The following is a 24,065-nucleotide window of genomic DNA, read 5'->3' as shown; positions in this document are numbered from 1 at the left end:
CCAGAACTGTGCTGTACACAGGACTCGAGTGGAGGAGATGGGGCCGTGAGGACCTGACTGTGCCTTGGGTGGGGCCGTGGAATACTGAGACAGGATTTGGAGATTTGCAGCTGTTGAAGTCTGAGTTTGAGTTCTGAATGTCACAAGACATTCTTCCTTCCTGAGCCTGCACTTCTTTTTTGCTTGCTTGTTTGTTTTGTTTGTTTTTGATTTTGTTTTTTGAGACAAGGTTTCTCTGTGTAACAGTCCTAGTTGTCCTGGAACTTGCTCTGTAGACCAGGCTGACCTTGAACTCACGGAGATCCACCTGCCTCTACCTCCTGAGTGTGCGATTAAAGAATTGTGCCACCACGCCAGGTCTCTAGGCCTGAACTTCTTACGTGGGGCAAGGTCTAACTGAATTCTAGTAGCTGAGTATTTAAAGACCTCTCTGTGCTGGATGGTGTAGCACAGGCCTTTAATCCCAGCAGAGGCAGGTGACCTCTGTGAGTTCAAGACCAGCCTTTTCCACCAGGCCAGTAAGACTCTGTCTCAAAAAACAAGCAAACAAAACAAAACCAAAAACCTGTTCATTGTCAAATTCTAAAGAGTGCAGAGGGTCCCTAGGGAGGGGCTGGACGGGGTTCTCAGAGCCCTGCAGGCACCCTGGCAGAAGAGTCCAGAGGGTTCTGGGGAGGGGCTGGACGGGGTTCTCAGAGCCCTGCAGGCACCCTGGCAGAAGAGTCCAGAGGGTTCTGGGGAGGGGCTGGACGGGGTTCTCAGAGCCCCGCAGGCACCCTGGCAGGAACAAGCAAGAAAGGTGCCAAAACACAATGCAACCCTAAGCTGACCCCACTGAGCAAACTGAAGGGGAGGAGAAACAGTGAATGGGTGGGTCTGGGGAGTGGGGCTAAACCTTGCTTGGAGATTCTGTTGACACTGGACTCTGCTAGCCTGAATCCAGGGAACACAGAGGCCCTGTGTTCAGTACTGGCCTCCTGAAGGTCTATGGAATTCATACAACTCAGAGACTACTCTCCATCGCTCAGTATCAAATGAGGTGAAAAGTGAAAGGACCTTTGCAAGCTATGAAGTGCTGTACTTTCTTCTTTTTGAGATAGTCGTACTGTGTTTCCCCGGGCTAGCTTTAAACTTGACCCAGCCTTCCCGGTGCTGGGATTATGGGCATGTACCAAGAAGCAACTTCAATGGTGCGTCTCCTCATGTGTATGAGGTAAAGGTGTAAATGTGTAGTTTGTGAGCATGTGTGCCCATACACAATCGTCAGGCCTGCGGGGGGAGTTTCTCTACACTGCTGAGACTCATCTGGCTGGGGATGAGGTGCGTGGTGCAAACCATGCATGAAGCCCTGGGATAGAGCTTTAGCCTTACACGATACTGGGCGTAGTGGTAAGCAGTCAACACCCCACAACTCAGGATTGTTTTACCCGAAATAATTACACGGAAACTGTATTCTTTTACACACTGCTTGGCCCATTTCTATCTAGCCTCTTCTCGGCTAACTCTCGCACCTGACTAGCCCATTTCTTTTTTTTTTTTAAATATTTATTTATTATGTATACAATATTCTGTCTGTGTGTATGCCTGCAGGCCAGAAGAGGGCGCCAGACTCCATTATAGATGGTTGTGAGCCACCATGTGGTTGCTGAGAATTGAACTCAGGACCTTTGGAAGAGCAGGCAATGCTCTTAACCTCTGAGCCATCTCTCCAGCCCCCAGCCCATTTCTTATAATCTGTGTAGCCCACGAGCTGGCTTACCAGGAATGATCTTAACCTGCGTTTGCCTGCATTGGGAGAATCATGGCGACTCACTGACTCAGCTTCTTTCTCCCAGCCTTCTGTTCTGTTTACTCCTCCCACCTATGTTTTAACCTATCAGGACCAAGCAGTTTCTTTATTGCTTAACCAATGAAATCAACAGATTGATATGACACCCCAGATTGATATGATATCACAGGATTGCTTAACCAATGAAATCAACAGATTGATATGACATGCCAGATTGATATGATATCACAGGATTGCTTAACCAATGAAATCAACAGATTGATATGACACGCCCACATCACAGGAGGGTAGAGGCAAGGGTCACATACTCAAAGTTATCCTCAGCTGTGGAAGGAGTTCCAGGCCAGCCTAGAGAAATGAGACTCTATATTTTTTTTCTTTTTTGATATTGCCTTACTATTTGTTAATTTCCTAGGAAGGGGGCAGGGACCACAGACTAGAAAGGAGCACTAGCTGCTGTCTCTAGCGTGTCCCCTTTCCTCATTCTTAGACTGCTTCTACAGACTCCCCTGGGAGCTCCGGGCAGGTCATCGGCAGAGCTAGCAATCTGTCTGACTCCTCTGTGAGGTCCACCAGCCGCCACCTTCCCTCTGAGGCTCAGAGCTGACCGGGAGCCTCAATTGTCCCATTGAATCTTTGTGATATCCAATGTCTTCTGGAGGAGCTACTAGTAACCCATTTTACAGACAAGAAGATGGAGGTCTGTGAGGGAAAATGCCAGTCTCGGGATTTGGGGATCCAGCTGGCTAGCAGTAATACTGGATTTCAACTCCTAACTCCAAAATTTAGTTTCATTGTTGCAGCCTGGTCAATGTGGGCTGTTTGGCCTCGTGAACAACAGAATGAAAGAGGAAATGACTCGGTTGACCCAAAGCTGGAAGTGTGGGACTGGGGAGATGGCTCAGTGGTTAAAGCATTCGCCAGACAAGTGTGAGGATGGGAATTCAGATCCCTAGAACCCAAGTGAGCAAAGAAGCCCCCCAGTAATTCCGGAGCTCAAAGACTACAGCAGTGCCAGGCCGGTGGGCCAGGGTAGCTGTGCTAATGAGGCCTGGGCCCAGTGGAGCCCATGTCCATGAATAAAGTGGAGAGCAACGAGGAAGATTCCAGATGCCAAATATCAGGCTTCTGCGTGTTTGTGCAACACACAGCCATGTGCCTGTTAATTTATTGAGTACCCAAGAGACGGCAAGTGTCTCCACCAAGTGTGCGCAGCCAGGATGAGCTGGAGCTTACAGAAACCTTTCTGACTACGGCAGGGTGGCCATGGTGCAAAACCAGCCTCGCTCCATAGTGAGTTCAAGACCAGCCTAGACTATCGAGTAAGTCCTTGTCTCAAAAACAAAGCAAAAATATTACTTGGATGAGTAAATTAATCAAGCTAGGGATAGAGGCACACATCTGTAATTCCAGCCCTTAGGGGGTGGAGGGAAGATCAGCCCCGTTCAGACCTAGGGTCAGGCTGAGTTTTCTCCTGTCTCTGCAGGAGGAAGGAATTGACAGTCTGTGGCAGGCTCCCATTTGGGCAAAGGGCCTGGGGCCAGTCACAGCTCTTGTGGAACTAAGTCCACTCCCTCAGCGCCTGTCCCTGGGCCATTTCCCCATTTGTCTCTGAGGCAGCTTTCTATTTCTGTCTGGGTGGACTGGCAGCCCAGAATCCGACTCTTCCGTTCTGACTGTTGGTGTCTAGTTAGGGCCAGAACCCCGACTTGGGCCTGTGGCCATGACGTGTCTGCCTGCTTTTCCTGCTCAGTGCTGATCTGATGGTAACAGCTGTGTGGGAGGCAGGCCCTGTGCCAGGCACACATGACTACATCAGTGGCCTTTGTGCCCAGCCGTGTGCTGGGTACCAGAGCCCCAGGAACTAGGAGACCCACTGCCTGCTTAAGCACTCATAGGCTGGGGACAAGTGCAAGAAGTCTGCAGCGTGGACCGGTGAGACTGCTCAGTGGGTAAAGACCCTTCCTGCAGATCCTCACCTAAGTCCAATCCCTGGGACCCAGGGGGAGTGATGGCGGAAAGACAACCAGCTCCTGAAACTTGTCCTTTGGCTTCCAGATATATGCTGTGGCAAGTGTACATACACACACATACACATACATATGCATGTATGAACACATGCACACACATACATGCATGCACACATACACAAACACACAGGCATACATGCATGCACAATACACAAACACGCATGCATACATGCACGCATATACACATACATGGACACATGCACGCATGCATGTGCACTCGCATGCATGTGAACGCATGCATACCCGTAGATAATAAATAAATAAGAGTAACGAACAACAACAAAGTCTGCGGCAGCTGAGCCAGGCATCCCACGACAGCACCAGGTTACACGGCCTGGGATAGGGTGGGACTGTCCTGTGACACTGAAAGCAGCTTTTAATCCAGAGTGAGGGAAATGCTGTCTCTGTCACATCAGAGAAATAGGAGTCCTGCGGTCCTGAGTGCCTTGTGCCTCCCAGCAGAGGTGCTAAGGGGCATTGGAGTCCAGGGGAAAGAGAAACAGCTGGGTCGGAATCCAGCACCTGCCAGTCCTGTGGTTCTCATACACATTATTAAACCCTTAGGATCTTAGTTTCTTCATCTGTAAAATGGGCTCCTAGGGGAGGCGAAATGAGAACATGTATTTAACCTGACTTGCGGGTCCTGGAGGAGGGTTGTCTCTGGGCAGAGCTGAAATCTGAGGCAAAACACGAGACTCCTAAGATATTAAAACCTGGGGCCAGTCTCACTTCCTGCTGTGTTATGTTTGGATCTTAAATGTTCAGACTCAGAAATCCCCCTGCCTCTACCTCCACAGTGCTAGGATTAAAGGTGTGCACCATCAGTGCAGGATTAAAATGTATTATTTTACATGTATAAGTGGTTTTGCCTGCATGTATGTCTACAACTTGTGTGTAGCACCTGCAGAAGTCAGAAGAAGGCGCTGGATCCTGAAACTGGAGTTACAGATGGTTGTGAGCCATCTTGTGGGTGCTGGGAAATTGAACCAGGTCCTCTAGAACAACCAGTACTCTTAACCCCTGAGCTATTTCTCTAGTCTAAGGGTTGCAAATATATATTTATGTAAAATATATATTTGCTATATAAATATATATACATTTACTATATATATAGCATGTGTGTGTGCGTGTGCCTGCGTGCGTGCGCGCGTGTGTGTGTGTGTGTGTGTGTGTGTGTGTGTGTGTGCAGGTACCTGAGGAGACAGAAGGTAGCATTGAATCCCTCCGAGCTAAGGTTATGAGCAAGTTGTGATAACCCTGATGAGGGTGCCCAAACCTGGGCCCTCTGTAAGAGCAGCAAGCAGTCCTGGCTAGTGAGCCCTCGCTCCGGTCCCTCGCTTTGTTTGGAGACTGCATCTCAGTCCAGCCTCAATCGGTGTCAGTTCTTGTGTCTCAGCATCTCGAGTGCCGCTACTACAGCGAGTTGGCACTGTGCCCGGTTTGTGGAGCTATTTTCACTTTTCTTGGTGTGCACCTGGAGTAGAACTCCTGCTTTATATGACAATTTTAGGTTAAATTTTGAGGAACTCTTTAATTGCATTCCTAAGAAGCATCACTGGGTTTCCTGGCAATTGATGTGAAAAAGGAGAAGCAGCCTTCAAGAAGAGGATCGTGATGGATCCTTAGAGAAGCTAACCTTTCAGGAGTGAGAGTCCCAGAAGGACCATTGCATCATAAAAATAAGTTTCCTATGCCCCCCACACACTCTAAGGTTCGGATGCAAAGAGAATCAAGAACTGTGAGGGGCCTGTTTTTACCACATGTGTGTAACCTGCTAGCTACATGCTAGCCTGCTCCACTTTCATGGATGCCTGACAAAGACATAAAGCTGGTAGTTAAGGAACTTAGTTCCTCACAGCACCAGGGATGAGCAGAATATCAACCCTTGGACCAGCTTTTGAGCTGCCACAGACCAAGGCAAAGGTGGCCAAGTAATACCTGTGTGTATATGGGCTGGGGGGACAAAAAAGGAATCTGGAGCTTAGACATTGTGTCTTCTGTGATGGGCAGTCAGCATGCTTGAACTTTGACTCAGAGGAAGACATCTTTCCTGTACCAGACAAACCTGACACTATCACTATCTTCCAATGCTGTTTCTCTGCTCATGAGCTCCACCAAGCGCTGCTGAACCAATGGAGAGCTGTCCCCGGGGCGGACGTGCTGGTCAGGGCTGGCATCCTTTCCTTTCTTTGTTTGTTTTGTTGTGACTTTGTTTAAAGCTATACACAAAAAAACTTATATCATTAACTTTTTGTTTGGTTTTGTCTTATTTTGAGACAGCGTCTCACAGTGTAGGCTCAGCTGCTAAAATTTGTTACACCGATCAGGTTAGCCTTGAACCTGTGGTAACCCTTCAGTGACTGCCTGATTTTGAGAGGTTACAGGCACAGGAAAACACCCCCAGTTTAACCTCTTTAAAAATTTTTTTATATTCTATTATTTTGTTTTAAGTGTGTGAGTGTTTTTGCCTGCATGTATGTAAATGCATCATATGTGCACCTGAAATCAGAAGAAGGTATCAAAACCCCCTGAACTGGAGTCATGGACGGTTGTGAGCTACCATGTGGGCTTTGGGAACTAAACCCAGGTTCTCTGCAAGAGCAGTTAGTGCTCTTACTGCTGAGTCATCTCTCCAGCCCATTTAACCCTTCCTGGGAGCACACAACAAGTCATATTGAGCACATATACATTATTGTACGATAACTGTCAACATATGTCCCCAGAGCTGCAATACAAGCCTGAGGCCAGCCTCAGCCACACAGTGAGACCTGCTGTCAAGCACAGAATACTCTGGACGCAGAAAGCCATGGCTCCACCCTGCCCTGAGTCTGTGGACTCTCAGTTCTTCCTGTAGCTACAAGTGTCCATTGTTTTACTGGGCACAATATGTTCACGGTTCATCCATGTTACAGTTCATTATCAGAACTTCCTCCCTCTTTAAGACTTTGGTTTGGATTCTAGAGGTGGAATTGCTAGACAATAATCCTGAGGTATGCATTTATTTATTTTAAGAAACTTCCATACTGTTTTTTTTTTCCACTGTAGCCGTACTATTTTACATTTGTGCAAGTGATGGGAATTCAGGTTTCGCCACCTCGTCAATATCAAATGATATCTTCTAGTTTGTGGTTGAGGCTTTTTGTAAGTATTTATTTATTGTGTGTGTTGTGTGTGTGTTCACACTGGTGAGTGTGTGGGTGGAGGTGACCATGAGCCACAGCACACACAACCTCGTTGGAGTCAGTTCCCCCCTTCCACTCTGTTTTGGAGGCAGCCTCTCGTTTCCTCTGCTGCGCTGCATAGAAACGACCTTCCAGCCATTTTCCTGCCTCTCCTCCTGTCTTCGTAGAAGTGCCGGGCCACAGAAGCATACCTCCACATCTGGCTTTATATATGCATTCAAGAAACAAGCATTTTTACTGACCGAGCCATCTTCCTGGTGTTCATCCCCGCTTCAGTGATAACCATTGTCCTGGGTACCTCTCGGCTTTGATTCGCGTTCCCCTGATGATTAGTGAGGTGGGGTATCCGTTCAGTACTTACTAACCACTTGCAGATCTTCTTTGGAGAAATGTTCATTCAGTTCTTCACTGAGTTTGGATTTTTTGGTTTTGGTTTGTTCTTTTGTGTGTGTATGTGGTTTGTTTTTGTGTTTTGAGACAAGGTCTCTCCATGTACCCTTGGCTGGCCTGGTATTTGTTCTGCATACCAAGCTAGCCTTGAACCTGTATTAACTCCTAACCAGACAAGATTTTCAAATACCATCTCTCATTTTGCAGAGCTTTCTACTCTGATAATAATGTTTCTTTTTGCACAAAGATTTTTAAGTTTTTTTTCTTTTAAGATTTATTTATTATGTATACAGTGTTCTGTCTGCAGGCCAAAAGAGGGCACCAGATCACATTAGGGATGGTTGTGAGCCACCATGTGGGTGCTGGAAATTAAACTCAGAACCTCTGGAAGAGCTCTCTTAACTGCTGAGTCATCTCTCCAGCCCAAGATTTCCAGTTTTGATGAAATTAATGAATCCCATTTCATTGCCATCACCTGTGTATTTAGTGTCAGAGTGGCAAGGGCTGGTTTAATTGAACAGTTTGTCAGCTCACGTACCAGAAGGTTTGGGTCTGCCACATTCTCTTTTTCTGTTCTCACTCCTTCATTGCGTTTCTACACGCTCACTTAAGTTCTTGCCACCGTTCTCACGACAGCCTAGGAGAGAAGAGAGAAAGTCTTCCAAGCTAGGCACAGAAACATTCCTGAGGCACAGTCTGATTGGTCACTGGTGAGTGGTTTGGAGGGGTGCTCTGATTGGTCAGCTCTGGGTTAAGTGGAGTAAGATTACCACCGAGTAGGAAGAGCCCCTGGACAGGCAGATGGTATGTAGGAAGCTGATGGGCATCCCAGGTTGGTCAGAGGACAACCCTCATGGTGGACTTTCCATGGATATAGGGAGATTCCTTCTAGTTGGTTCTGAAGACTCCCTGGAGGAGGTCTCCTATGGAGACCAGAAACTGATAAAAAGGGTGAGCGCAGGGCCGCTTTCTCTGCCATCTCAGGTCCTCCGTAGCACAGCCATGGTGATGTGGACTCTCGAGCCGTTCCTCTGTGTGTCTTGCCTCTCATCCCGAGGAGATAACGAGTCCTATCTCACAGGCTCTTATGAGGCTGGAATGGGTACCATAAGCTCCAATCATCTGTCTCATGCTTATCTCTAGTTGCTGCCTCTTTTACCCATAGTTGCCAGTGTACTGCCTGGCTTCTCCTGCTCTGCTCACCACCTTCAGGGGCCCTCTGCCCTCTGTTTACACTGCCTGAAGTGCCCTTGGCCTCTTGACTCAGCTGTTTCCCTGCCACTTGCTCCTTGGTGAGGCTTCCCTGCCTGCAGAACCCCTTCCTGCTTAAGTTTCCCACTGTCTGCTTAGAGTGATGGGAAGAGTTCCTGCCCACACCGAGCTCCCTGTCAATGCATTTGCCTTCAGTGGGAGCCTGCCAGCCACCAGTATGAGAACAGTGCAGGCTAGGGATGGAAACACACTGGCCACCCACGGAACAAGGCAAGCACAGCTGGTCCCTGCGTGAGAGACAGGGTGGGTGGGTGCTAAGAAAAGAAGTCAGCAGCCTGGATTATGTGGAACTTGACTCTGGGAAGTTGGTGAGGATGTCAGGGTTTTGCTGAGCCAGGTCTGCTGGCTTGTGGAAAGAGGGTGAGCTGACAAGTGAAAACACAGAGGACTAGCAGAGCCTGGGGGCTGCTGTGAAGCAGGGCCCAATGCTCCCAACAAGAAAAAGGCAACGGACAGGCTCCAGTCTATGAGCCTCTTCTTGGTAGGATGGAAAGACCTTTTTTTTTAAAAAATAGTGTCTTGTGTAGCCCAGGCTGGCCTCAATCTCACCATGCAGCTGACTCTGGGTCCTCCTGGGTGTACCTCTGCAGTGTTAGAGCTGCAGATGAGCGTCACCATGCACGGTTTGTGCAGTGCTAAAGATTGAACCCAGGACTTCAAGAATGCAAGACAAACTAAATAGTAACTGTCTTCCTCGTGCCATTCCATAGGTTCCCTCTGTCCCTTCCCCACCCCACGTAAAGACTCGGGGACTTGGTCAAGTTTGTAGGCTCCAAGACAAGAGCACACATCCCCATGCCAGGAGGGCTGGGAGATGCAGGACCAGGACACCAAAAGCTGGTACTGTTGATGAGATCATCACACCCCAATTCCAATTGGCTGGATATGACCCTGAGCTCCAACACCCAAGAAGAAATCAGACCAGGTCCACTGTACTCTGGAACAGACGGCTCAAGGTTCTTTCTTGTTTTTCCCTGTCCGGCCTGCCACTGCAGAGACAATGCCTCTCAAGGGAGGGAAGAGCTTCGCGAGAGCCATGCTGAATGCCAGTGTCAGTCAGGGGCCAGAGGCTGCTACTGTTTGAACTCTGCCCTGCCCCAGCTGAATGTCTTTGAGGTTCATGAGCCAGCTGCCCGGACACTCACCCCAACAAGCAGATGACTGTGCTGTCCCAGAACCAAATGCCTCTCTTCCCTTGATCTCAGTTTCCTCTCCTGCAAAAGTGGGTACAACGCAAACAAATGAATTCTAGGGGCATCCCTCTGCTCTCAGAGACGGATGACCTACATGGGCCTCAAGGGGATCAAGTACTGGAACCTTCCAAATTCCCAGAAACCTGAGTCAGTACCTTGCTTTTCCTGGAGCAGGGAGCCAGACCGAAGCAGTGGCAGTGGGGTCGGGACACAGAGGTCAAAGGTCCCTGCAGGTCGACCGCGGGCTCCTTCAGAGGGAACCACAGAGCCACCTGGTCCCAGAGTCCTGCTAGTCCTGCTGCCTCCTTCCTTTCTTTTATTTTTCTGTTTTTGTCTGTCTGTCTGTTTGTTTTTCAATACAGGGTTTCTCTGTGTAACCTTGGCTGTCCTGGAACTCACAATGTAGACCAAAAATGGCCTCAAATGCACAGCGATGCACCTGCCTCCTGAGTGCTGAGATTAAAGTCATGCGCCACCATGCCCACCCAGCCCAGTCACCTCTTTCTAAAGTTCCCATGTCATGGGGCCTCACATCAGCTTCACCTGCAGCCTCTGCACCCCTCACCCCTCCAGGCTTGTCAGGGCATTCTGGAGGTTTCTTTAGGAGCGCCCCAGTCTCATCTTGCCTCATCTAGGGGACTGGGAGCTTGCTGTTTCTCCTCACTCTGTCCTGTGCTTGACCATGGGGGTGTGAGCAGCGGGTGCAGGCGGGAAGTGGAGGATTGGTGCAGGCGGGAAGTGGAGGATTCATTCACAAGCTTGACTATGAAGGAGGAAGAGACAAGTGAGGTCAACGGAGAACTTTTGTTGAAGGAAGTGCAGGCTGAGGGTAAGGAATCAGTGCGGGGGAGCTAAGGAGGAAGGGTACAGAAGAGTACAACTGAGGGGGTGGTGGGGAGCAGGAGGGAGGAGGGCGGAGCAAATGGTTCATTAGGTGGCCGGAAGTTGAAGCCGGCTTATCTGAGGGCTGCTGGGGTCAAAGGTGTAGAAGTGAGAAAAGAGATTAAGTAGAGGGGAGTGAGTTCATGCCAGACCAGGGGAGCACAGGGCAGACAGCGGGACCTCACGTCCTCCAGCAATGCTTAGCAAGGTGTCATGCTAAGGGGTAGCGACTTACTAGCTGTGTACACGTAGGTCTGGGTCCTGGAGTGGGGTGCAGGTGGCATAGAGAGGTTGGGGTGCTACTGCGCCAGGGTGGAAGTGGTGATTCTGAAAAGCTAGAATCTGGGAGCCCACAGAGCAGACAGAAGCCAGCCTGGGTGCCTGGAAGAGATTCCAATTAAAGAGGAAAGGCCTAGAGGCCTAGAGAAGCCAGAGGACAGAGTAGAGAGCCGAGGAAAGCAGGCAGCCTTTTCCCATTTCAGCTGGGACTATTCCCACCCCAAACTGCTCAGAAAGCCAGACAAGCAGCTCCAGGAGTAGCCTGTACACACACCCATCTCTGCTGCTCCTGGTCCCCCAAACCACATACTGCAGGCTCTCCGCACCTCCAGCAGATTTCTGCTCCTCGTGCCGGTGTACACGTACCTGAGCCACGCCTGGAATTCAGTTCTCCCACAAGTACTACTGCGCACCTACTGCATGACCGGCACTGTCCCAAAGGAAGGGCGAAAGCCTGGCGATTACATCCCGGTGGAGAAGGCAAATCACATAAATCTACAAACAAGTAGAATAGTTGTTAAAAGATGGTAATGTTCACCTGAAATCCAAGCACTTTAAGAGCTAAGACAGGAGGATCACCACGAGTTCCAGATCAGTTTAGGCTACAGAGTAAGACCCTGCTTTAAAAACAGAAACAAATGGTGTACAGCTCAGTCGGGAGAGTGTTTATCTACGAATCCCTGCTTTCATTCTCAGACTGCCCGAGCTCGGTGTGGAGGCACACACCTGGGAGGTGGAGGCAGGAGGATGAGAAGTTCAGAATCATCTTCAGCTACATAGTGGGTCTGAGGTTAGCCTGGACTACAAGAGTCCCTGTCTCAAAAACAAAAGGACCAGGCAGTGAGGGCAGACACCTTTAATCCCAGCACTTGACTTGAGAGGCAGAAGTAGGCAGATCTCTGTGAATTCAAGGTCAGCCTGATCTACAGAGCGAGTGCCAGGAAGCCAGGTCTACACAAAGAAAACCTGTCTCAGAAAACCAAAAAAAAAGAAAGAAAAAGAAAAAGAAAGGAAGGAAAGAAGGAAGAAAGGAAGGAAGAAAGAAAGAAAGAAAGAAAGAAAGAAAGGGAAGAAAGGAAGAAAGAAAAAGAGGGAAGAAAGGGAAGGAAGGAAGGAAGGGAGAAAGAGGGGGGAAGGAAGGAGGGAGGGAGGGAGGAGGGAAGGAAGGAGGGAGGGAGGGAGGAGGGAAGGAAGGAAGGAAGGAAGGAAGGAAGGAAGGAAGGAAGGAGGAGGTGGTAAAGAGGAATTGCTGATGACATCAGGTAACAGAGCTAGCCCCCAGGCCTACCTAAGGTCAGTCTCCTAGACACACATACTACGAGAGAACTAACTGACTTTTCCGAGTTGTGGTCTGACATTAAAAATCACATATATAAATAAGTAAATATAGTAATAAAAGTCTAAAGGTACTGAGAAGAAAAATATAACAGATTGGGGAAATCCCACACATATGTAGGTTGTAATTTTAGCTAGAGTGGCAGAAGAGAACCTCCCAGGGACAGTGACCTTTGAGTGACACGAGTCACCATACAGCCTCCCCCATTTCACACTGAGTCAGGTTTGATACCCTCCAAATGTCCCTCCCTGGCCAGCCTCAGACACCTCCAAATCCCTCTTCCACCTCCATGGGTTGGCCCCAGGTCCACAAGGCTCACAGTAGAGGTTTAGAGCTGTATGACAGAAGGAAATGCCTACCTCTCTGGTGCCGGGACTTCAAGTATGTACCACACTTGGCCACAAGATTTGTTTTGAAGTTTTCCTGTCAACCAAGTGTGCGGCCCAGGTTTCCTGGATCTGGATGTGAGTTCAGAATCCATTGGTGGGAATGAGGGAGCTGCTGATAAGTGGTCTTGGCACGACCTCCCCAGGGTGTCTCAGGTCCCGGAGGCAGGCTGTGCTGGAGAGAACTGCTAACTTAGAAGCATAGCTCAGGGAGCGTTCTCAACATAACCTATGGTAACCTGGGAGGGGAATGAGCTTCATGTCAAGGGGAGTATGCAAACAGGGACCAGACAAGTCATTGGGAGGCTTCAGGGGTCTCCTCTTGGGGGAGAAGAGGGGTTCTCAGATGATCTTAAAACCTGTCTGGCCCAGCAAGTCCAGAATCCAGAGTCTGCCACTGACCCCTGGTTCTGGGGTCAGAGGACGTCTTGTCTCTGTCAGGTGGGATCAGGCTTCAGTAGACGTGAGGGATGTTTACAGCAGGTCTCAGACAGGACTCTGCTTCTCATGAGAAGTGAGGGGTCCTCTGAGGATCCCTCTGGCCTAGCCTCACACATAGAACCTTGCATGGAACCAGATACCTTTAAGCCTCCGTGTCTTGTCTCTGAAATGGGCAGTAAACAGACAGTGTGTGTGAACAGGCTGTGGAATCAGGTAGGCTTAGAGGTACAACTCCTGTGGCCATTCCCCTAGCCCCCAGCGAATATGTCATCAGCCAAGATGGCTCAGTGGGTAAAGGTGATGGCCACCAAGCAACCTGAGCTCAGTCTCATGTGGTGGAAGGAGAAAGCTGACCCGTGGCATGCGCGCGCGCACAGACACACACACACACACACACACACACACACACACACACACACACACACACGGTAAATGACTGAACCCAATAGCATCGAGGATAGAGCCCTGTGGCTTATATTCATGGGCAGGATTCACTCATCCAGGATCTCCAGGGAGCTGGAGACCGAAAAGCAAAACAGGTCTTGTGTCCAGTATCTCACAAAGTGGGAGGGAGGAAGTCAGTCTTTCTGATCCAGACCGGTGGCCCTGACTCTTAACCTCCATTGTTTTAATCTATTCCCGGGAAATGGTGCCACGAGGGGTCTATTGTGTACACGACAAACTCCTAACCACTTTGGTTTCAGGTTTCTGGTAGGGAAATGTCACCCCTCTTCCCAGCACAGACTTTATCATTACTCAAATCTGCATCCAGCTCCCAGTTGGCCACTGATTCACTGTCACCTTGGACAAGTCATCAACTTGTCTAAGCCTCGTCATCCCTGTGACAAAATCTGAGGAACAATCACGTAAGGATTTATTTGGGTTCATGGTTTCCAAGCTTGCCCTTTCTTGGCCTGCAGCAATGCAGAAACGTTATAGCAAAGGGCATGGTGGAACAGGTAGAGAGGGGAAGAGGAGAAGGAGAACAAGGCGTGTCCTTTAACATCTCACCCTCATGACCCACTTCCTCCAACCTGTCCCTATCTACTCACCCATCCAACGGGAACTGTGCAAGAGCCAATTCATAGAGAAGGCCAATGCCCGCACCATCCAGGCCCCAGTCTAGTGTTACCAGCTGGGGACAAAGCTATTAACACAAGGTTTTGTAGGGCGGACATCCAGACCACAGCTACCTGACTCCTTATCTGCAAAGTGGGACCAGCACAGCACAGCCCATCCCATGTAAGATCCTGGTACCAGAGTCCTTATCCCAGTTCTGGCTTCCATTGGACAGTCACGAAATTAGCAGTGAGTATCAGGGACGATGGGGACCCAAGGATGTAAAATGACCTTTCTAGAACATACAGCAAGTGGAGCCCAAATGGGTTCTGCTGTCCCACCAAGAGCTACTGAGGTGACCGTGGTCACTCTGAGAACTGCCACGGTGCTCCACCAGGCGACAGTTCCTCTGCCCCACCTGCCCTCCTCTTCTAGTTTCCCAGGCAGAGATGATGGGATTCTGGACAAAACTCCGTGAGAGGAGGTGGAGACCCTACTGTAGGTCAGAACTACAGTCAAGATGGTGATTTAAAAATATATATTTACGCGGGGCGGTGGTGGCGCACGCCTTTAATCCCAGCACTCGGGAGGCAGAGGCAGGCGGATCTCTGTGAGTTCGAGACCAGCCTGGTCTACAGAGCTAGTTCCAGGACAGGCTTCAAAGCCACAGAGAAACCCTGTCTCGAAAAAAGCCAAATATATATATATATATATATATATATATATATATATATTTAAAGCAAAGTGGTGGGGACTTGCGCCTTTAATCCCAAAACTAAAGAGGCAGAGGCAGGCAATATTTGTGAGTCTGAAGCCATCCTGGTCTACAAAATGAGTTTCAGGACAACCAGGGTTGTTGCACAGAGAAAACCTGTCCAGAAATACACATATACATTTTTTTTCCTTCGACAGGGTTTCTCTGTAGCATTGGAGCCTATCTTGAAACTAGCTCTTGTAGACCAGGCTGGTCTCAGACTTATAAAGATCCACCTGCCTGTGCCTTCCGAGTGTTGGGATTAAAGGCGTGAGCCAGCACCGCCCGGCCACACACATTTTAACTATGTATATGTGTATAGATATGTGCAGATGATTGTGGGTGCCTTGGAGGTCAGAGTGCCAGACTCCCGAGAATTATAGACAGTTGTGAGCACTTGTTTTGAAGACTGTGAACCAAACTTTGATCCTCTGAAAGAACAGTATAAGCTCTTAACCACTAAGCTATCTCTCCAGCCCCTTCTTTTCTTTCTTTCTTCCTTCCTTCCTTCTTTTCTTTCTTGCTTTCTTTTTTGAGATAAAAATTTCATGTATGCCAGGCTGGCTTTGAACTCACATAGCTGAGGATGACCTTAGACTTTGGGTCTTCCAGCTCCCATCTCCCCATGCCTGTGCTGTAGAGCACTGTGAACTGGAGCCAGGGTTTAGTGAACTAACATTAAGCAAGTACTCTACTGACAGCTCCATCTCCAGCTCTTCTTTCTAATTTGCTAGGTAGCTGAGGATGACCTTGAACTCCTAATACCCCTGACTCTACTTCCCAAGTGTAAGGATTGCAGGCCTGCATCACCACACCTAGTTTTGGATGGTTGATATCAAAGGACAGAAACCCGGGTCTAGTGGACTGAGGCAAAACAAGAATTGATTGGCTTGTACCACCACAGTTCAGTGGGAGGCTAAAGCCTTCGGCATAGCTGGATCCAGAAGTCCCATGGTGCTCCCTGTCCTTACTCTGCCACCCTTGGATTTTGACAGCCCGCTCCTCGTGGTTGTAGCTCCAGGACACAGCATCATGCCTGGCACAGAGTTTAGGCAGCTGTGGCAACTCCAGTCTCACTCTTCCCAGCTCTGCAAGCCTGACAAAACCTCTCTCCTTCTCAACCATTGGTCAGAACTCCAATCTGGACTTCCAGGTGCCCAGCGGGGAGTCCCACCATCCCTGAGGTGGTCATGGGGCCCAAGGATCCCACTCCTCTCACATGGGCAGGTCATGTTCCCACATCCTCAAGGCTCTGAAATGATCTTTTGCAGGTCCACCTGCAGGGGAGGCCAAGTGCTAGGCCTGAGCCCTCTCTTCCACCATCACCGGAAGCCTGGTTCCTGGGGCTCTATGCTCTGCAGTCCTCTGGGCTGAGCAGTCACTGGGTCCACAGTGAGGGGAAGGGATGGCAGAGCCTGTGGTCCCAGAAGGAGGGCTATGGAATTTCTACCCAAGGAAACAAAGGAAGGGGCCCCAGTCCCAGGCTGCAGCTGCTTCTTCATCCTCAAAATGAGCTTTCAGTTCCACTTGGTCCCTGCTCCACAGAGGGGGAAGGGGAAGTAAAAAGAGAGAAGAGAAAGCAGATGCCTGCTGCCTTGTGCTGGCTTTGCCAACTGTAGCCTGGTGGGACCAGAACTGTCCCCCAGGTACCAGGGACTGGCATAAGGAACCGACTTCAGTCTGTCTGGAGGTGGGCTCCAGGGTGCTCAGGCTGATGCCACACGGGGTCAGGGCTGGGTGGTACCTGGAATAGAGGGTGTAACTCTGTAAGGAAGGGAACACAGCTACCGTAAGTTTCTCAGGCTCAGAGGGGTTGGATAGCAGGCTCTAAGCCACACAGCAGGCTGGGTCTTAGCCTGACTCAGAAGAAGGAAGCCAAGTCTTAACCCCACCATCCTGCACCTTTGCTGCTAAATTCACAAGGTTGGGATACAGCAAGGGGGTTTCCCAGCGTGGCTTCCCAGCAGGCAGGGAGTCCAAGTTTGGAAGCCTCATCTCAGGTCCAGCGGGAGCAGGGAATGTTAGTAGGTGGTGACTCAGGCTTCCAGCTCCTGCCTCTGTCCCACAGGCTTCCTCGCCCCTCCAGACACGGAGGATCAGTCGAAGGGCGTCCTGCGACTCCGGGATCTAAGGGTACCAAGAGCGCTGAGTCAGTTCTTCCTGGCGTCTGCACTCCGTTGACGGTGCTGCAGAACCGACCTCATAGTTGTGACCTGGACTAAGAAAAGAAAGCAAGTAGAGGTTGTCCCTCGGTGGGGTGAGGGCTGCAGTGTTTTTGCTGGTGGTTTACCCAGGAACCTGGAGTAGAGATGGGCAGAAGATGCGGCATCATAGCGGTACTCCGGGCTGGACACGCAAGTGGCTGCTGTGAGCTGCATTGAAGGGTGAAGTTCAGACAGAGGCCTGAGCTTGTTGAGGTGGGTAAATAAGAGGAAATCTGAGGAGGGCCAGAGGAATGGGGTTTGCTCAGCGCCGGCCTGACAGGCGGCCCCTGCAGCACGGGCACTAGTCTTGTCCTCGTCAGCTGTCCACTAGCGCCATCTCATGGCTTCAGGCTCTCATTGCAGGAACCACCTCAGTCCCGGCAGAAGCCACAGCTATTTAGAAGTGTTAACCCATGCTTTGCTCCAGGGCCAGCACCCCATCTTCCCTTAGGTCTTCAAAGTTGTCTCAACCCTGACCGACGCTGGGCCACAGGAGACTGTTCTGGGAACACCACTAGGAGCTAACTACTGGGAAGAAGGTAAGATTACCGAGCCTGCTTGGATATCCTGGCACACACCCAAATAAATGGTAGGTGCACAATTTATTCACAGCTGGCCAAGTGTTTACCTGCTCTTCAACCTTGATCTCACTTTGGTTCAAAATTTTGGCTCTCCCTTGGTTCCCCAGTCCTGTAACGTGGGCTTGGGGTAAGCTTCTGCATGGATATCACTTCTACAAGTGACAGAGTACCAAGAGTCCTTGCCTACGATATTTCAACGTATAGGTGGCAACTGTCACATTGTAGCCAGCAGCCGAGAGAGGCAGTGGGAGCAGAGGCCCAGCTTGGATCCGTTCCCTGAACTGCCCTCCCCCCACCCACTTGCCTCAGTGGCTCCACACCAAAAACCATCTTCAGGCTACCCTCCCTGAAGAACCGCGAGGAGCCATCTCTCATCCTCTCTCTCACCCTCCCGGTGTCCCAGCAGCTCCACAGCCTCTTCTGCGCCCATCACCACACCCACTCTCATACCTGGGTTTTTGTGCTGTGACTGTTAACAGGGGAGTTGATGACAAACAGTAGGCGCTTAATAAAGGCTGTGGCAAAGGGGCATGTGGGAAGGGAAATGTGAGAGTAGTTGGGTAAGGATGGCCCTTACCAGTGGATTGCCATCTCGAGAGAGGTGCGGACAGGAATGTTAGTAGATGACCTACCAAATGAATGGAAAATGGAGGATGGGTACAGGGTATAGGATCAAAGAAGTGAATGGATTCCTGGTGGCTAAGGGAAGGACTGGGAACTGTCATAACCCACTTAACAGATGAGAACACTGAGGGAGAGCTGGGTCTGTGAGGCTGGGTCCCTTTGTGCCCTCCTCCCATGGTTGGACAGAGTTCTGGAATGGATGCCTTTTGTTCAGCTGTTTCTGCCAGGCTAAAGTGTGTGAGTGGCAGGGAGGTGCCCCACACACACAAGGGCTATTTCAGTCAGAGCCAGCAGGGTCAGGGAGCAGAGGAAGCTGTCCAAAGTGCTACAGCGTGGCTGAGGACCCTTCACCCCAGCACATTGGTACCATGGACCCAAGATGGTGATGGGTGCTGCTTGTGAGTCTGCCGTGAGCAAAGGGGCCAGTGCCGGGTGGGACAGGCGTGGCTGGGAACTCAGAAGGAGGGCAGAGATGAGACGGGCCCAGGAGCACACTGTGAAAAGATCAGCACAGATGGACAGGCCAGCGATGGTGCTAGGTCTGTTGCAGTGGCCATGCAGTGTTGGGAACAGTGTGATGACTGAGGAAGAGCAGGAACGAGAAGAGTGTGGAGAGGACAAGGCCAGAGGACTGTACAAGTTTCCTCGAGAGCAGAGGAACCTCTTGAAGGGTTCCTATTGCAGGCAGCATAGCTGGAGTCCAGAAAAAAGCTGTGATTTGAGATAGTCTAGGCCTTAGGGTCTGAGAATGAATGACAGATATGATAGCCAAAGTCAGTTACTGCTCACAGTTGGGGTCAAAGGATCCCTCCCTCTCTTCACCCCCTGCAGGAGGGGAACATTTAGCTCTTGGTCCTCAGAGACAGAGTGCAGTGTCATCAGGGAGCAGATGGTGCCTGAGGCCTATTCAGAGGCCGCCTTCTGTAGCTCTTGCTCCTTCCCAGGGGATGAAGTCTTAGAAGGACCAGTCTCCCCCGAGGCTGGAGAAACAAGAGGCCACTACAGTTTCATCCATGTGAGGCCAAATCTCTCTGGCAGTGTGGTCAGAGAGCCCCCGGCCTGCTAAGGGAGGGACACAGAAAACTGCACCGAATGCACTGAGAACCATCCGGTCATCTGGGCCATCAGATTTCTCAGGGGGTCTTCCTTGATCAAACCTTATTTTTCTTAACCCAGAATGAATCCACAGCCTCTCACTTCCTGTGTAAACAAAAGAAAAATCTCTTCTCCAAAGTAACATATCCATTGACTTAAATTTTGAAGTCAAGGCATTTTCAAAATATGTAGGTTGGATTAATCCAGCAACATTAATAATCAAATGTCTTTTAGCAGCTGTTGCTCCTTCCTCAGCAGTCAAACAATTCAAAGACAACACAATAACATACAGTGTCCAGACTCTCTGTGTATTTTCCGTCTTTACATGGAAGCTGAGCTGAGGCAGATGGGAGCTGGGAGCGTTAGTTTTTCTCTTGAACCAAGGTAGCTAGGTTTGGGTTCCAATTCCTAGAGCTGAAATTTCAATCCCAGCTCTGACTTGGGCTCATGGCTAGAAAGCCTCAGGCAAATGGCTTCTTCGTAAATTTGTGCCCTAATTTGGTGTTGGGCACCAAATGAAGCACAATTAATAAAAGCTCAGGGTCAGAAATTGGGGTTCAACCTGAAGATCTGAAAAGCAAAACAGCCAGCTACTGGCTCTTACCTCTGCCTCATTCTGAAATGGCGATCCTTCCTCTAGGAATCTCAGAAGGAGACTGCATCTGAGAGCTGTTTCCTTCCATTTTTTTTTTTTTTTTGATTTTTGAGACAGGGTTTCTCTGTAACTTTTGGTTCCTGTCCTGGAACTAGCTCTTGTAGACCAGGCTGGCCTCGAACTCACAGAGATCTGCCTGCCTCTGCCTCCCAAGTGCTGGGATTAAAGGCGTGCACCACTGGGATTAAAGGCATGCACTGCCCGGTTTCTATGGCAACTAGTGTGGCTACAGAGATTAAGGGTGCGTGTCATTATGGCTACTGAGATTACAGGTGTGTGTTACCATTACCTGGTCTGTAAGGCTGACCAGTGGGACTGTTTTACTCTCAGATCTTCAGGTAGTCTTTATTTATTAAAATGCAATTCAAATGCCACTACATACGGATGAACACTGTCCCCAGCCAGGATAAATTTCTCCTGGGAAAGCTTTTTATTTAGTTATAACATTTACATCTAGTTTCCACCTCTCGAATGCTTGGTCAGCGTGATTCCTGATTGGTTCCCCCTGAGAACTGGAGCTTCCCTCTGGCCACCAGGGACCACCTCTGCTTGTTCTTTATGACTTTTGTGAGTTTTGCCTGCTTGTATGTTTTTGTGAGGGTGTCAGAGCCCCTGGAACTGGAGTTACAGGCAGTTATGAGCTGCAATGTGGGTGTCGGGAGTTGAACCGGGATCCTCTAGAAGAGCAGTGCTCTTCACTGCTGAACCATCTGCATGTGTGCCTGGGTATGTTCATTCGTGTGTGCGCAAATGCCAGTACAGACTTTGGGCCTCCTGGCTTGGGTGCTAGAGCAGCGGTGATCGACCCGAGCTGCTGTAGCCTCTGCCCCACACTCCACTCCCACCCACTAAAGTCGACTGGAAGGAAGTTTCCAGGATCACCTGAGTCACCTCTCCTGTTTTACAGATGAGCTGTGACTGAAAGAACATGGGTTTTGAAGGTGGCATTCAGGCTGGCATCATTGGCGTTTTCCTCGGTGAGCTCTCGGTGTGTGCACTGTCCACAGGGGTAAACTAAGAGCCACCAGAGAAACGTGGAGGAACAGAGGACGTGGAGAAACACCAAACCTGGTACTTCCTCATAAAAGGTCTTCCATCTGCATGAGACAGGTACATACCATTGCCACAGTCCTACCCCACAGAGATCTCAGAAGTCTTCTAACTTAATGACAACATTCTTATTCCTCCAATATGGAGACTGAGGAGGTAAATCCCCACTCCAAGGTCACAGCTGTGATTTGAACTCAAACCCACTAATCCTGCCCCCCCCCCCGCCCACATACACACACAGAAGAGACAATTGTCTAGGGTTGTGAGAGATGAAGTTTACTAGGAACACTGAGAGGAAATGAAATACTAGAGAAACGAAATGACTTTGATTTCTCTCAAGCTTGAGCTTCATTGGAATACACATTTCCATAAGAGTTCTGTATGGGTCTTTATGGGGCAATGAGCCTTAAGAGGAGACAAAGTTAAGGACTTAGTTGTTCAGATATCTCAAGGCATAGTGCCGAGTGAGCTGGTGAGCACGGCACTGAGAGGGTGTGTTTTACTTCCCCAGATTCTCCAAGCATAGGAAAAGCAGTTGGGCAGTAATGGAGAGGGACAATGGCACCATCCAGACACCAGGCTTGCCGCCCACTACATGTGTCTACCGTGAGGATTTCAAGCAACTGCTGCTACCCCCGGTGTACTCAGTGGTGCTGGTGGTGGGCCTGCCGCTGAACATCTGCGTCATCGCTCAGATCTGCGCATCCCGTCAGACCCTGACGCGCTCGGCTGTGTACACCCTGAACCTTGCACTGGCAGACCTGCTGTACGCCTGCTCACTGCCCCTACTCATCTATAACTACGCCAGAGGGGACCACTGGCCCTTCGGAGACCTGGCCTGCCGCCTCGTGCGCTTTCTCTTCTATGCCAACCTACATGGCAGCATCCTGTTCCTCACCTGCATCAGCTTCCAGCGCTACCTGGGTATCTGCCACCCGCTGGCCCCCTGGCACAAGCGTGGAGGTCGCCGTGCTGCCTGGGTGGTATGTGGAGCCGTGTGGCTGGCCGTGACAGCTCAGTGCCTGCCCACAGCAGTCTTTGCTGCCACGGGCATCCAACGCAACCGCACTGTCTGCTATGACCTGAGCCCACCCATCCTGTCCACCCGCTACTTGCCCTATGGCATGGCTCTCACGGTCATCGGCTTCTTGCTGCCCTTCACAGCCTTACTGGCCTGCTACGGTTGCATGGCCCGCCGCCTGTGCCGCCAGGATGGCCCAGTAGGACTTGTGGCCCAAGAGCGGCGCAGCAAGGCAGCCCGTATGGCCGTGGTGGTGGCGGCTGTCTTCGCCATCAGTTTCCTTCCTTTCCACATCACCAAGACAGCTTACTTGGCGGTGCGGTCGACACCCGGTGTCTCTTGCCCTGTACTGGAGACATTTGCAGCTGCCTACAAAGGAACCCGGCCCTTTGCCAGTGCCAACAGTGTACTGGACCCTGTTCTCTTCTACTTCACACAGCAGAAGTTCCGGCGGCATCCACGTGAGCTCCTACAGAAGCTCACAGTCAAGTGGCAGAGGCGGAGTCTGAGGCCCCAGGGCAAACCCTGAGGCACTGGCAGCTGCATATTTGCCATGGGGGCCATGGTGCCGGAAGCTTCCCCCACAAGCCCAAATTTTACAGAGAAGTAAAACAGGCCTGGGCCCAGCCCTAAAGAAGTTCTACAACCACCACAAAGCTAAGACACCTGTATTTCAGGGGCTGGCCAGTTCGTGCTTGTTATCGCAGAACTCAGGATGTTATGACTGGAGGATAACAAGCTCCAGGCCAGCCTGATCCATGGGGAAACCCTGCCTTAGACAACCCAGAGTTGGGGCTATAGTTCAGCAGCACATGCCTAGAGTGTGCTAGCCCCTAGGTTCAATCCCTAACACTGCAAAATTCAATAAAGGTCTTTTTCCCCAACTCTTCTTGTTTACAAGGTGAAGGGGAAGGCTGGGGCATGATCTTGAATATGAAGGCAAGGTCTTGATCCCTGGGACCCACTTCTTACAAGGAGCGAGAAGCTGGGGGAGGCTCGTGTTCCCATTCATTTGCCAAAACTTTTGCATAAGAGAGATAAATAAATGTAATTTTGTGGGTTTTGTTATTTTGCTTTTGTTTTTAGGCCATGCCCCACCCCCAGTCAAAATGAACCCTTTAGTCAGATTTCATCACCCCACAGATAAAGGCAAAGCAGTGATTTAATCGGGACAGGGTTCAAGACATAGGCTGGAACCTGCAGGGAACGAAGAACTACGGTTGGAAATACCCAGGAGGCATCCTCCCGATAGCTGATGACCTGCAAGGGTCAACCCCAGTGTGGTTTGATGCTTAGGGGAAGTACATACATGTCATATAACAGAAAACCCGGATTACCCAAAACCATGCAGGGCTATTCCATCCTGGCTTTCACGGCACCTCCTAATGTTTAACACTTCTGTCACACGCACCTTTGTCCATGAACTCAGAGTTATGCGGGAGTTCACTGATACTGCCAATATCCGAATATCCATTAAGACAATGTATCAATACGCTAGAGTAGCTTATGCATCTAGAATTAATTACAGCAACATGCAGCACGTAAACCTTAGCAGTATACTATTAAGGAACAAGAAGCCTCTCCAAACTCTCTGTAGACAAGGCTCTTTCTATGAAGTTATGAAGAACTACAGTGGGCACAACGGTTCACAGTTTAAGCCAGCTCAGAATACATAGTTAGCTGGAGGTGAGCCTGGATATGACACTTTGTTTCTTTGCATTGTTTTCAATTTTTAAAATCATATTTTATTTATTTTGTGTGTGGTGGCCAGAAGACAATTTTAGGAGTTGGTTTTCTTTCTTCTTCTTCTTCTTCTTCTTCTTCTTCTTCTTCTTCTTCTTC

General features: G+C 49.9%; 1 protein-coding gene across 6 annotated transcripts in view; it reads left to right on the top strand.

The window, feature by feature from the left end:
- The window catches only part of P2ry6 (pyrimidinergic receptor P2Y6), a 37,350-nt gene extending 14,243 nt beyond the window's left edge, over positions 1-23,107 (top strand). For 2 of the 6 annotated variants that reach the window (XM_075971592.1, XM_075971595.1), the window contains exons 2-5: positions 14,350-14,488; positions 17,062-17,736; positions 21,060-21,262; positions 21,714-23,107. In XM_075971592.1, the coding sequence (XP_075827707.1) occupies positions 21,748-22,752 (1,005 nt within the window). In that variant the 5' untranslated portion in view covers positions 14,350-14,488; positions 17,062-17,736; positions 21,060-21,262; positions 21,714-21,747 and the 3' untranslated portion in view covers positions 22,753-23,107. The remainder of the gene's footprint in view (positions 1-14,349; positions 14,489-17,061; positions 17,737-21,059; positions 21,263-21,713) is intronic. The other 4 variants (XM_075971590.1, XM_075971591.1, XM_075971596.1 and 1 more) reach the window with 3 other exon arrangements.
- The last annotated feature ends 958 nt before the right edge of the window (positions 23,108-24,065 follow it).

The sequence above is a fragment of the Microtus pennsylvanicus genome, chromosome 5, assembly GCF_037038515.1.
Source record: "Microtus pennsylvanicus isolate mMicPen1 chromosome 5, mMicPen1.hap1, whole genome shotgun sequence".
Taxonomy (NCBI): Eukaryota; Metazoa; Chordata; class Mammalia; order Rodentia; family Cricetidae; genus Microtus; species Microtus pennsylvanicus.
Note: the sequence above shows the minus strand (reverse complement) of the source record. Positions and strands in the feature narration are given on the sequence as shown.